At 47.0% G+C, this 14,504-nt stretch overlaps 1 protein-coding gene across 3 annotated transcripts in view; it reads right to left on the minus strand.

Annotated features, from left to right (window-relative positions):
- Positions 1 to 874: 874 nt before the first annotated feature.
- DSCAM (DS cell adhesion molecule) overlaps positions 875 to 14,504 on the minus strand; it is a 687,554-nt gene continuing 673,924 nt past the window's right edge. For 2 of the 3 annotated variants that reach the window (XR_011495418.1, XR_011495417.1), the window contains exon 33: positions 1,377 to 1,833. Coding sequence is in view for 1 of the 3 variants with exons in the window: in XM_014839281.3 (XP_014694767.2) it covers positions 1,481 to 1,833 (353 nt within the window). In the remaining 2 variants the exon portion in view is untranslated. Of the gene's footprint in view, positions 1,834 to 14,504 lie in introns of all 3 variants that reach the window. The other variant, XM_014839281.3, reaches the window with a different exon arrangement.

The raw sequence follows: 14,504 nt of genomic DNA on the forward strand, positions 1-14,504 counted from the left end.
TCTTTTGAGAAAGGGAGTCTGGAATGGGATGTGGGTACAATGGGAGGATTACATGCTGTTTCTAAAGCACACTATGGAAGGCTCATGGGATGACGAACGCAGACCATACTGTTTAAGAGCAAGTTGTCTGTTAGGACGAGCCACAAAGTAAGTAATTTAAACTGGAGGAATAAGAATGACAATAAAAACTTAGATTTCAGAGGAACATCACTTACTATCAACTAGTTTTCTTCTGAGTATGGAGGAGTGACCTGGAGACAACATACACGAGGACGGTCTATTGCATATTTAGGTACCAGTCCCAGTGGTGACAGGACAGATCTGGGAAAGTAGGATGCACAGACTTCTCCTGGTCCTCTCTTCCTCTCTCCAGCAAGCTGGGGCTAGCTGTGGGACTCTAGAGCAGAGGTCTACAAACTTTTTCTGTAAAGGGCCAATGGTAAATATTTTCAGCTTTGTTGACCATACCATCTCTGCTGTAACTACTCAACTGTCCCATTGTGGCATGAAACAGCCATAGACAAAATGCAAATGGGGCGCATGGCTGTGTTCCAATGAAACTTTATTTAGGAAAACAGAAGTGAGCTGAATTTGGCCTAAAGGCCATGCTTTGCTGGCCCCTGATCTAGCCAGAGGGCCAAGTGAGCATTTGGGAAGCCTAGAAAACCTGGCCAGCCCCTTGTTATGGCTGAGACCAGCTGCACCTTCTGTGCTCTTGCCAGCCGTTCCCGAGAAGTTCAGAGTGTTGGCATCCTCTCTGGTTTATTCAGCTGGGTTCTAGGTTCAGCCCTGGTATTTGCAAACACAAGCATCCATAGGAAGGAGGACCCAGCAATCAGTAGGAGGCAAGAGAAGCAGACATCGAAATAAAGGCAGACCACCTTTTCTTTTTTATTTCGCTTAGACAAAATGCAAAGAGTGTCTCGTTAAATTAAAAAATAAACAAAAAAGGAAACCAGATCAATTCCCCCCCCCCCTTCACTGATGGCACTCGTCCTAATGAACAACAGAACAAGGTCAGACTGGGGACCCCGTTTCTAATGGGAAAGAAAGGTGTGCGAATGTGGCTAAAGTTCCCCTGCCCTCACATCATTGTCCCTTTTAAATTCACAAAGAGGGTTAATTTTTTTTCCTGTTTTCTTTCTTGAATCTTGTGTGATAGAACTTCCAGTCAGAAGGTTGAATTAGTCCCCCATGCACTTTGTAGAAAATCAGTAAAAATGCAGTAGCCTGTGAAGATCATAAAACTGGACTTCTTTCCCAAAAAATCAGATGCCCAGGCAGATGGAGCTCACACTCAGACAGAAAAAAAGCAGGAGAGTCTTTGCACTGTCTGTGGTTTCAGTATTTTCTCTTTTTTTTTTTTAATATATTTTGGCAATTTTCTTTAATTATAAATATCGGAATTCCGTAAAAAAAAGGTAGCTTTGATTGGATTTTTTAAATTGTATTTACAACGGCTGTCCAGTCATGCTGTCTGTTATACCAGGGTGTACGATTTCGCGTAGGGGTTGTTTCCTTTCAAATGCCCCCGAGAGTCAAGCAGGGACTCTTGAGAGCTGCTCATCTTAGCTGCCTGTCCCAGCTCTGCGCCCTCTCGCTGAGGTAATGTGGCCACGGCCCCCTGCTGCCACTGCTGTCCCTCTCTCGTGGAGGACGTGGAGGAGGAGGCCTCCATGGGGATTGGCTCGAGGACCGTGGGGCGCTTCAGGGTCCGACTTTTCTGAGGTTCCAAGCACGCTTGCCCTAAACTCAGGTCCCTGCTGGTGCCTGGACCGCTTCGGTTTAACAAAAAGTCCATCCTAAGGTATGGAGGCAAATGGATGAGGTCACCTGAAAAGAAACACAGAGGGGTTAGCTGGTTTCTTCATTCGGTCAACAGGTGCTGAGGGCTTTTGTGTGCATGCATAGGGTTTGGAGATGGACACGAAACTGCTCCTGGGCACGCTTTTCAAGACCCCTGGTCAGAACTCACACAGGGGCAGGTGGAATTGTCTTACACCTCTCCCCTGGGCACAGGAAGAGCTGGCTTCTCTACAGCACGTTAACTTGGGCTCTTAAATGTCACACTTTAACCAGAGAAAAAGAGATGACAAGGTCCTCCAAAACCCCACAACGGAAAGAAAAATGACATCAAAGGCAGCAGTGCACATCAGGTATAAAATGTGATAGACCGAGCCCCGGATGTGATGGCAAGTGCCGGCAGAGTGCCAGGTTTGAGGAGGGAGGCAGGGATGCTGAGGAAGGAGGAAGGAAGAGCTGAACCTAGTCTCAACAACTCCACAAAACTGTGTGACCTTGGCTGGCCACTTAGAGTCTGGGTTTCTACAATTGCTCTTGGTGAAAATCCCAGAGCATATGGCCTCCTTCCCAGGCTTTGCCTACCTGCTAAACCTGTTGTGTCTCTTCTGTTTCAGTTAGTGCTGTGTACAAAAACAAGAACAGCTTGGACCACAATATTAGCATTTCTGCTTTCTTCTTGAGACCACTCACTTTGGTTTCTGTGGTGCTATGGAAATGCACCTTCAGGTCTCCTTCAAGAGAACCTACCGCCGGGAGAGAGATTGGCTGGTGGTCCAGCTGCACCCTCCAGAATGCCGAGGCCACCCGGCCTCCAGGCTGCTCCCAGCTACTGCCTGAGCATGACAGGATCCTCCTGATGGCCATTCCCACCCAATGTGGGATTTCTCTAAAAGGCAACTTTGGCTCAGAGATTCCCCATCGTCCTGGCTGCAGCCTCCTCAGCAGTGTGCGGCAGTCTGAGGTTCTTCCTGTCCAATCCTTTCTTCCCTTTCTCCTCCCACAGGTGTCAGATCTGTATCTTGGTCTGGGGACTCTCCCTGCCTGCTCCTGCTCCCTCTCTCTCTATTCTTTGCAAGACTTTCCCCAGTAAATCCCTCGCATATCTAATCTATTTTAGCATCGTCTTCTTGGAAAATCTGAACTGCCACAGCTTCTATCACCATTAAGTACTGAAATAGTTTCTTCTTTTGTTTTTGTTTTTTTTGATGAAGATTAGCCCTGAGCTAACATCTAACATCTGCCTCCAATCCTACTCTTTTTGCTGAGGAAGATTGGCCTTGAACTAACATCTGTGCCCATCTTCCTCTACTTTATATGTTGGACACCTGTCGCAGCATGGCTTGATAAGCAGTGCGTAGGTCTGAACCTGGGATCTGAACCCACGAACTCCAGGCCACCAAAGTGGAGTGCATGAACTTAATCACTATACCACCAGGCCTGCCCCCTGAAATTGTTCTTTCAAGGTCAGCTATGACCTCTTATTGCCACATTCCTTGGTTTCTTCTTGGTCTTCATCCTACTTGCATGGTCTACAACATTTGATGCTGTTGATCTTTCTGTTCTTAGAACTCTCAGTTTCCATGGCACTTTGTTCTCCCAGATACCTTCCTACGTCTCTGATTGCCACTTGTCACTCTCCTTTGCTGGATCCTTGTCCTCCATTATTCCTCTATACAAGATTTTCCCAGTGGCCTGTGCTCAGCTCCCTCTCAGAGAGCTCAGCTGCTGCATCACCTCTTTATGAGTAGTTCCCACATCTATCTTTTCCATTTTGCTCTCTTTCCTGAGCCCTACACTTGAATTTCAGATGTTTTGCTAGACATTTCCACATGAATGTCCATCCTGAATTTTAAATGCCATGATTTACAAACTCAGTTCATGAAAGTCAGCCCTGACTCCCAGCCTAACCCCCATTTCTCCTGTGTGCCTAATCTTGTTTCATGTCATCCTCCTCCTCCGAGACCTTAATGCTTGAAACCTTGAGCCCTCTCTGACACCTTCTTCTCTGGGTTAATTCTACTTGCAAAATACCTCTTGACTACTTTCTGATCCCATCTTCATGATCCTGGTTCAAGTCTTCGATACATCTCTTTGGTCCCCTGCAATGCATGAGCACAATGAGGACCCAGGCACTAGATACACTTTGCACCCAACATTCCCCAGGTTGAGCTGGACTGAAGCCTGGAGCTGAACTTCCGCAGTTTTGGAATAGGCAGTGCTCGTTCTCTAGCCTGGTGCTTCCCCCCGTTCTCACTTCAAGATACATGCAGACAAGGGGTATTTGCGCAGCATGCTGGGATGAACTCAGGGGGCTCTTCCTGGCCATCTTAGGGCCTGAGGGGCTCACCAGCTTGGTTCACCTGTAACTCCTTCATGACACACCAGGTAGGCAGCTCTAGTTAGAAAAAGGAAAGGAGTATGCAGACCTGGAGCCAGGAGCCCAGTTAGGAGGATGAGCAGGGGAGGGAGCCATGATGGTGGCCTGAGCTCAGAAGGCAGCAATGGGAAGTAAGAGGGAACGAAACTGGAAGATATGTCAAGGAAGACAGCTTCAGAACTGATGACAGGTGGCACTGGTGAAGGGGAAGGAGGAGACAGGGATGACTCCTTCCAGCTTCCAAGCTTAGGAAACTGGGGAGACAGTGAGACCATTCACTGGGAAGAGACGTCTAGGAGAAAGGTCATATTTTGGTAGAAATAGATACTGGGTTTGTTTTCAGACATGCTGAGTTTGATGTGATTGGGGGACACTCAAGAGGAGATGTCTAGTGGGCATTTTTATCTTAATAATAGATCAAAGGCATAACTCATCCCTTAACTTTCTGAATTTAAAATAACTGACAATTCTCCTTTCTTTTGCTTCAAAATATTCCCTGCTTTCCTTATTGTCAATCACGTCTTCCTCAGTCAGCCCCGTGGAGGTTCTGGGCTCTGAGTGCAGAGCGGGGGATGAAGGAACCACCTGTACGAAGCGGGGCTGCCCCTAGCTCTGACCTGCTCACAAAGTAATGGGAGCTGTGTGTGTTTACACAGTGACTTAAAGGCCCAAACCTTCAAAAATTCAAGTTCACTCACTGCAAGGGAAAACCAATTAAACAAGAGGAAAGGATCGCCCAATGGTGTAAGAGAACTAGAAATAAAACCAAGAACAGGCATCAAAAAATGCATTTTATACAATTTAAACGAACATAAGGATTTTGAAAATGCTATTACTTTTCTTGAGATACTTTTCCCCAGGATAAGAGGGACAATGACCTTATTTTTGGGAAATTTACCAGTTGATTATCGTGTCTTTGAATTACATTGTCATGTCACTCGATATTTATGATGCAAGAGTCCACTTAGTGTTTCCCCTTGGCTTTCTCAGGATGTCTTTATCCCACGAAGCCATGGTGAGTCATTATATGATTTCATTAGGAGCTGTAGCATGTATTTCACTAAAATGGCCCCAGAGACATTTTGGATTTGGCTCACTGAAATTAAAGCTACTCTGATTCAATGTTGGCTTTATACAGTGAGCTGGATCAAAGGAAAGCCCAACAATAAATGCCTTAACAACAAATCAGCCATAACACTCTTAGAGAAAGAAATTACATAATTTGACATTCTTGTGAACAAGGTTTTGGTAACTTGACGTATTTGGACTTTGGCTTAGAAAAAATCATAGCATGAGGACCACCATTAGAGACCCTAATAGTGAAGGTGCAGGTGCACCTTGCCATGCGTATTAGCTTCACTCCTGAAAAACGAAAGTATTTACTTTTTAAAAACGAAATCTTATGTCCCTGATGCCTTTTACGATGACATTGAAATTATTTATCTTCATTTATGATAGTAGATGTATTCTTCCACATTCTCTATCGGGGGTTAATTATTTGCAAACAAATATCATGAAAACATTAAAAGCTGTAATAAAAAAATAAAGTTGAAAATTGTTTTGCAGTGTGAAGAACATTTTGCACGTGAAGCAACATGTCCTATTCTACCCATTTTGAAATTTGTGGATTTTTATATATCCAATTTCCTAAAAGTGATTATCTGTGTTTATTCCTGAGTCCAAAAGCAAATTATGTTAATTTGCTCCTTTATTTCTTTACATGACTGAAACTACTTTTTATCATTTTGTTCAACTACTTGAGCAAATGTGGAAGACATTTGCCTCCAGGGTTATCTAAAAATGTAGGTCAAGAATGCCTCATGCTGTTCCTGAGACCCAACCAAATCGTGAACACTTGCCATATCTGTAACATGTTGTAACAAACTGGGGAATGAGTCTCCATCCTGGCAACCCCCCGCTGAATGAGGGGGGCTTATTAAATCCTTAAAAAGCAGTAGCTTTTTGGTCCCAGCTGGATTGCAGGATGCTCAGTCCTAGATTGGATGGACCAAATGTGTTCGAAATCAAAAGACAAAGCCCATGATATCTGCCCCCTGCCCGCAGGGCCTCCCACTTCAGATTTAGCGATCAAGAGGGTTAGGGTAGCTGAAAAAGACTGGCGAGAACCGGAAATCCTTAATAATGGAAACAGCTCAGCACCGCAGCTTGATGTACAAGGGCGTCTTGTGTTTGCTTATGGCGGGTCTGCCAAGTATCTCTGAATATCCAATGTCTCCGAGTGATCCAGTTTTTCAGGCAAAGCTTGATTAAGTTGTAGGATGCTCTAATTAGCTCTTTTGACAGTGTGTGTTTCCCAATTAGCACCCGGAGTAGCCCTTTCAGCTGTGTGAATGCTGCAAATGAGCTCTCTTAATAATTCATGCCCGTATATGGAAGAACGCACCAGAGCAACTGGTGGTGAGCTTTGTTTATCAAAGGTACTTTATGTCTACCAAAATGGCCCCCCCACATTTTAGTCCAAGTACCAGCTGGGAAGCTGGATTCTCGAATCGTCTGTCCATCTTTTATGTTCTTCAGATGCTTACAGATACCAACTCAACCGGTGCACCTATCACTCCAGAGAGAGAGAAGTGAAATGGGAAATTTTGGTGACAATCTGGATATGGGCACCCCTGCCTTTCTTAACCTCCCTGCCTCCCTCTGCCTGTTTCATATGGGAGAAACGGAACAATGATTCTAATGGTGGCAGTTAAGATTGAAGTCTGGATGGTAAGTGACTGCATTTAATATGACTGGTTTAAATCCAGGCTCAGTTTCCACATTCATAAATTGGGAATAACAGCGGAATCTGCCACAGAGGGTTGTGGTGAGGATTTAATTAGATAATGTATATGAAAATTTTACTGACGGACGTCTCCCTTCTCAGAGGGGCTGAAGTTATGAGCTGGAGACCTGCCAGGGAGATGCGCAGGGAATCTTCCTCATACCTTAGTTTCTGTCTTTACTGGGTTGATCAGCAATCCCTAGAAAGATGTGTCCTTGTCCTAACCCTCAGAATCTGTGAACGCGACCTTATTTGGAGAAGGGGTCCTTGCAGATGTAATTAAGATCTCGAGATGAGATCCTCTGGATTTCAGGTGGGCCCTAAATTCATGACGTGTGTCCTTATAAGAGAAAGGTGAGGAAGATCTGAGACACAGAGAAGAGGAGAGAAAGCCGTGTGAAGAAGGAGGCAGAGATGGGAGTGATGCAGCCACAAACAAGGAACGCCAGGAGCCACCAGAAGCCAGAAGAGGCAGGGAGGGCCCTTCCCCAGAGTTCCCAGAGCGGGAACAGCCCTGCTGACACCTTCATTTCAGACTCCTGGCCTCCAGAACTGTGAGAGAATAAATTTTTGTTGTTTTGAGCCATGTAACTTGTGGTAATTTGTTACAGCAGCCATAGGACACTAACACAGACGTTCCTTCTTCTCAGCTGAAATGGGCTGGGGGGCTTCACATGAACACCTCTGCCCAGAGAATAGTCTCTGCTTCCATCAACCAAGGAAAGGAGGAGATTTCTCTTGAACGATCAATGACAGCAGCCAACATGGTAGCGGTTTAGGGTGTCCCCACTCGTGCTCTGGGCTCATAGTAGCCCCTCGCTGGGCTATCCTGTCATCCGTCCTTCCTTCTCTCCACAGGCCAAGCCAGAGTCTCTTCTCCCAGTTCCCCTGCTCCCAGGAAGCAGACGTCTGCCCAGCTGGCACTCAGAGACCCCCTCAGGGATATGTTGGAAGCGGCTTTCCTGGATTCTCCCCGAACATGGAGCAGAAGCCTCTTGGAAGGCATCTTTCTCCGCAAGAGTGGGCCTTCTTGCTTCCTCCCCGTCCAGTTCTCCCGTGCTGATCCGCCCGGCCACACAGCCCTCGCCATGCTCCATGGAGACACACACCCTGATGGAACCAGCCAGGACCCTCGGGAGTTCTTCCATGCATCTGAAAGCAGCAGGGACCTAGCAGAAGTTTAAAGATATTTTTTGCTTTGAGCTCCAGAGTCACTCTGTCAGGTGCACATGCCCCTGGGCATCCTTGTGCATCAACCTACCATTGCCATGAACAGAACACCGAACGCTGGCAGAGCCCAAGCCACATCTTAGTGCTGTTTCCAGGAAAACCAGCCACAGTGGCACTGCGGTGTATTCCGGCAAGGACTTACATCCTCTGTTATCTAACTTCTCCTCTCTGCTTCCCTCCAGCTTTCCTTTCCACTTTCTTTCTCTCTCTCTTTCTTGTTTTGTTTCTCTTGTGCGGAAACTTCCACCCATGAAGTAAAAGGCATGGAGAAGGAGTAAAACAGAGAGTGCAGGAGGGGGAGACAGGTGAGTGCAGCACAGCAAGCAGGACCCAGACATCAGGGAAAGCGTGATGTGTATGTGTCTGTGTGTGTGCCTATGTGTGTGTGTGACAGAAAGACAGAGATGGGAGGAAAATTGGGGGGACAAGCAGCACACTAACAGGGAAGGATGAGGGATGTAGGAGAAAAGGACAGTGGTTGACAGGAGGACCCAGGCTCACATTCTGAAAGCTGGAGGGAAATGACCTGGGGACGATGCTCCCTTCCACGTCTTCCTTTTGCACTGCTTACCTAACTGCCCACACTTCTAGCACCTTCCTGGTTAGCTACACCTAGTTAGCTACCTTCCCAAACCCAGCATGAATACACAGGGTGACAGCGGGCTAAAAGAGTCCTGTCTGGGCCTTTGGGGGCCCATCCGCCCACAAATTTTTGTGGTTTTCAATTGTGCACTTGCACGTCATAAACAGTCACCCACTGTGCCCTGCTCCCGAGGCTGATGGTCCTCCCATCAGAGATGTGCAGTGCAGGCAAGGGCTGAAGATGGCTGATAACTGTGGGAAGAAAGAACTCTGAGAAACCAAATTTAGGGACCAAGGTGCCGGACCAGACTGCGGTCAGACTGGGCTGAGATGGATGGAGTATGGCAGGGGTAAGTGGGAGGGAGGAGGGCTGAGAGAGAGAGACAGAGAGACAGGAGACAGTCATAGAGAAACAGAGAGAGAGAGACATAGAGACAGACAGAGAGATACGGACAGAGAGATGGGGGAGAGAGTCAGAAAATAGAGAGGGAGGGAAAGAGAGAGAGAGATGGAAAGGGAGGGGAGGGAGATGGAGATGAAGGAGAGAGAGAGAGCAACTGGATAGGGAGAGAGAGAGAGTGGGAGAAAGACGGGAGATCAGAAAGACAGACACACACACACACTCAGAGGGAAGAAACATGGAGGCATAGAACCAGGGAGAGATGAAATGAGCGACAAAGAGCCACAAATAGAGAAAAGCAGTTGGAGAGGGAACAAGTGAAGACATCACATGGACTGAAGCAAAGAGGAGTGGGGAGGGCGAGAACACTGAGGCGGACATACGAGAATAGGTGTGGATCATGGACAGCAGGATGGCCTGTCCCCTTGCCTGGCATTGACAGCCCACACCCCCATGGGGCCTCTACATTACCAGAGCATTTATCCCACTTTGCCTCATCAACCCGCAGACCCCCACACCACAAGCTGCCCCCTTCACCCCCGCCACGGGAGCCCAGGCGCTGCTGTGACTCACGCCTTGAGGGATGAGGGGTGATTTAGCTTTGTTTCAATGTTGCACCTTATTATTTAACATAATGCTCCATTTCTCATCCTCCTGTCACTGCCCTCTGGGGACCCTTGGTGCCACTAATATCTCTGAGAGTTCACACTAAATAAGTCAGCATCGATTTCTCCCTCTGTCCCTAACCTCTTTGCTTGCTGGTGCCCTGAACCAGCACAGAGCCCCCCTGGCGGTCCCACACCCCTCAGCAGATACGTGCTCAAAGCTTGCCATCCTCCACCAAGGGGCCCTTCAAGTCCGCCTGTGTGAAAGGTCCTGACTTAAACCTGCCTTGTCTTAGCTGAAAATCAGGAGACTCCCCCTTCCTATCAGGAAAGCAAAACTTCCTGAACTTTCTCAATATATTCAGACTCACACATAGAGTTTGAATGCATTTTCGCTTTGGAAGAAGGATAGCAAAATCAATACTGAAACAGAACAGGAATGATTCGATTCAGAAAATCTATAATGGATGTGCATTCCACGAATCTATTCTTAGACTACGGTTCCTGTCATTTGCCACGCACACACTAGAAGAGAAAGGTCTAACATTTAGATCAGTGGTCCTCACTGAGGTTGATTCCCCCCACCCAGGGGGCATGTGGCAACATCTGAAAACTTTTTTGGATAACACAATTGGGGGGGGTGCTGGTTGCTACTAGCTTCTATCGTACAGAGGCCAGGGATGCTGCTCAACATCCTACAACACACAGGACAGCCCACACCACAAAGAATGATCTTGTCTCAAGTGTTTATTGTGCTACTGTTGAGACATCTTAGTTTAGATAGCCAAAGGTCATGATTCCAAGTGGATCCTTCTATTACTTTAATTGTACTTGAAAAAACACTCAATTCAACCAGAATAAGGAATCCTGCTCCCCAACCTCCCTAGTCCACAAGGAGTTACAGCTTCAGTTCTTCATGGGAGAAAGTCAGGGATGGGCTGGACAGAACAGTGGTCAGAAGGTCTTTCTCTGACTTGACCTGATGAGGTGGGAGCTTAGAACAATGGGAAGAGCATGAGTCAAGGAGTTCTGCACTTTGTGTTGAAATCCTGCCTCTTTCTCTACATACTTTGGTGACCCCTGTCTTTAGTCAAGTGAAGGGGGCACAATAATTTCCAAGGGCACCTTTAAGTCTAAAAGATTCTTTCTTATGCTCTGAACTATCTCACCTGCGAAGACTGGTTAAGCGCGTCTGTCTCAAGAATTTAGGGATAAGTATGGGACAAATGAATGCATATCTGGGAACCTAAAATTCCAAGGCACATGCAATAGCCTTCCTCCCCTTCCTGTGCACGACTTTACTAGTCGGCAACTGTGAAAACACACATGCTTTCACAACAAATTCGTACAGGATGAAAGTGAATCAGAGTCCCTAGGGGCTTAAGTCTCCTCCGGGGCCACATGAAAAGGAACTTTCATCAGTTTCTAACGAGGTTCGCTATCTGTGCTTGGATGGAGCTGGATGTTGGCACAAAAATAAGATGTGAAGCATGCTTACATGGAGTTCTAGCAATTTCAGTAAAAACCACACAGATCAGCCTTCCAATGATACTATGGCATCAAAGAGCAAGTTACAAAGGGGAGCGTGCAGCCCGCCCACACTGGAGGCAGACGAGATCTAACACTTTTTTAGTTTAAGATTAATGTTGCAGTATGGTAATGAAAACTTGTAAACGAACCTCTCCTGGAAAATGAATCTTCACTCCCAAACGGCAACCAGGAAAAACTCTAAATAAATAATGTGCGCTTGATAGCAGAGGTCCGTGCACACAGATCCTATTACCATTCTTGGCTTGTACTCCGGAGGCTTCATACATTTTTAAGAGCTCATGGATATTGTGATCCCCCACTCCCCGGTGGACTTTGAAAACTACACTGAGGTATAAAGTGGGGCTTAGAGTTTGTTGCTGTTCATGATTCTTCTGAAATAAAGTAGTTCTGAAGAAAAGCAGGATTAGAAAATGTCCCCCAGCATTTAGGCAAACCCAGAACTCATTAGCAGGATTTTGGAGCACTCAGTGAGGAAGGGTCTGTGAGGTTCAAAGACAGCTCCAGCTCCCACGTGAGACCCACAGGGACCCACACACTGGGGACCACCGAGGAGGAGCTCCCATTGGGGGCTTGTATCTGCTCAGCCATGAAGCTGGCAGACCCATCTCAACAACCCTGTGCATCTTGAGTCATCCCACAGAAGGACTGAGCTAAACTGGAAATGAGAGGATTCCAGGCAGAGGAAATATTTGTTTGTGGGGTTTAGGAGGCCAGAGAGTTGGAGCCCAGAGAGGGGAGGTCATGACTGGTGAGGAAGACGGGGCTGACCTCTCACAGCCTCCTAGGTCTTTATCCTGAGAGCCATGGGAAGCCACACAAGCGATATCAACACGAGGGGGTTGACTATGTAACTAGAATTTATGGCTTGTTGCTTCTCCACTTTGGGTATAGGATGCATTAGAACTTGGTGCCAGTTGTATCCACACAGAACCACACTGACAGACTATGGTCTTGCTGTCTTCTTCTTAGTTTTTCTATATTCCCAGGACCCTCAGCTTGGACCTGGCTCATCATGACATCTCACTGGGCTGTGTGTAGTCTGTGTGCGTGAGTGTGGGTGTGGGCGTGGGAGGGGGTGGTGCCTGCCTTCCTAAGCTGGATTTCACCTTGTTTCTTGGACCTCCTCATTTATCTGTCTTGTGTCTTCAGTACCTGCTGTCTATGACACTACATGCTGTTCTGATAAACTAAGGAGACTGTGGGAAGTGTTGATTTAATACATTGACATTTTCGTGTCTTAGGATAATACCTCATGCAGTATCTTTTTACAGAGAAGCTGTTCAATAAATATGGGTTGAATAAATGGGTGCAATATATTTGTGTCCTGACAGACCCTTTTTGGAAACGCAGTGAAATTTCAGTCACTGTGGAGAGCCTTTTTGCTTGTCATGTGCAGCACTGGAATCTAGAAGCTTCCTTCTGGTCACTCAGTAGGACACAGGTGGCCCTCTTGCCTCTCCATCACAGGTCTATCAGGCACAGCCCTCCTCCTCAACTTCTACCTCCCGTGGGCTCCCCAACAACTAGACCTGAACCCAAATAAGCCTATCAAGCCAAACAGTGAGCTGTCTAAGGGGCTCAGAAGTCAGAGCAAAAGCAATTTGAACAAGAGAATCCAAGTCCAGGAGGCAGAGGATGCACACAACAGAAGCAGCTACAATAAATCAGTAATAACACTCAGAAAGGGGGCTTGAGCATCTATAACCAGTGGCAAGAGTGGGAGGAGGTGGGTGCAAAAGGCAAGCAGACTTAGAGTTCCAAGCTTGGGAACCTTCAGAACAAGTCCTACCATCACTTTATGTGTCCAAGGGACATCAGACTAAAATTACAAGAGAGTCTTTAAGAAGACAAAAATGCAAATGTACATCAGAGAGATTTGGGTTTTCTAGCAGGGAGCCAGAATGAGGACTTCTGAATATTTAGATCTACCCAGAACAAGCCTGAATAGCAATGTACGGAGGTGTTGATAAAGGCCCCAGGGTCCTTCTAACTTGAAATTCTATGGGACTGTCTGAAAGTTTGTAAGTTTGGCAGCTCAGAGGAAACTCCTGCTGTGGGTAGTGAATGCCAAGGTCATTCCTGTCTCCTGCCTTTATCTTTGCTCTTCCCTCTGCCTGGATCACTGTCCCCTGAGGATCTCTGCTGGACTTCCTCTGCCTCATCCATCATTTAGATTTCAACTCAGGTCTCATTGTCTCCAAGAGGCCTTCCTTCCCTGACCATCCTCTCCATAAAACGCCCCTGCCAGACTATCTCCTTCTCCTACTTACTTCTCTTCCCAGCACTGCTCATGATCTGAAACTATGTGATTTGTTTACTTGATTAGTGTCTGTCTGCCCCCAGGGATGTGAGCTCCTTCAAGGTGGGGTCTTTGTGGATATTCTCTACTGCTGTATCCCCAGCTGCTAAAGCAGGGCCAGTTATTGAGTAGGCACTCAAAAAACACACACTGAAGGAAGAAATGGAAGCAGAGAGGCTGGGAGGGAAGGAGCAGGCCCATCTCTGGAAGGGTGAAGGCCAGAGCAACACCAACAGTGTGCATGTGCAGGTGCATGCCTGTGTGTGTATGCATGCATGTGTGTGTACAGGTGCATTCCTGTGTGTCTGCATGTATTTGCATGTGTGTGCATGCCTGTGCACACACACATGTGCATGTGTAGGCATCAAAGATACTTGTACTTGAAAGGAGACCCTTTCCCTAGTTCTTGGAATAACATTCATGACAGAAATTTCTAAATTAAATTTGAATGATGTGAAAAAGAGGAGGAATGCAAACCCAAGGCACGGGGCCCCAGCATCCCAACCCAAAGGAGAAAGGGCAGGAGGGAACCCCCCCCGAGAGGAATGAAGTGTGACGCCCTGGGTCATGAGGCGGGAGTCTGCGCCAGTTGACCAGCCAGGAGCAGAGCTCAAGTTCTCAGATGATGCAGGAAGAGCGAGGCTGGGGAGGAGGTTATTTGGCAGAGAAGATTTCTGGCGTCTAATTTTGATTTAAGAGCCAACATGAGAGCCATGTAGCCTTCGGAGGGGAAAACAGCACCTAAATGACACGGAGACCAAGAGGGCCAGCCTTAGTGGAGGAGGGCACGATCTGAGCAGAGGTGGGCTTGTCCTTCAGATAAGGGCCCTGCCTCTCACTCTCCAAGCTTTTTGGTCAAATACACACCCAGG

This window comes from Equus asinus, chromosome 18 (assembly GCF_041296235.1).
Source record: "Equus asinus isolate D_3611 breed Donkey chromosome 18, EquAss-T2T_v2, whole genome shotgun sequence".
In the NCBI taxonomy this organism is placed as follows: Eukaryota; Metazoa; Chordata; class Mammalia; order Perissodactyla; family Equidae; genus Equus; species Equus asinus.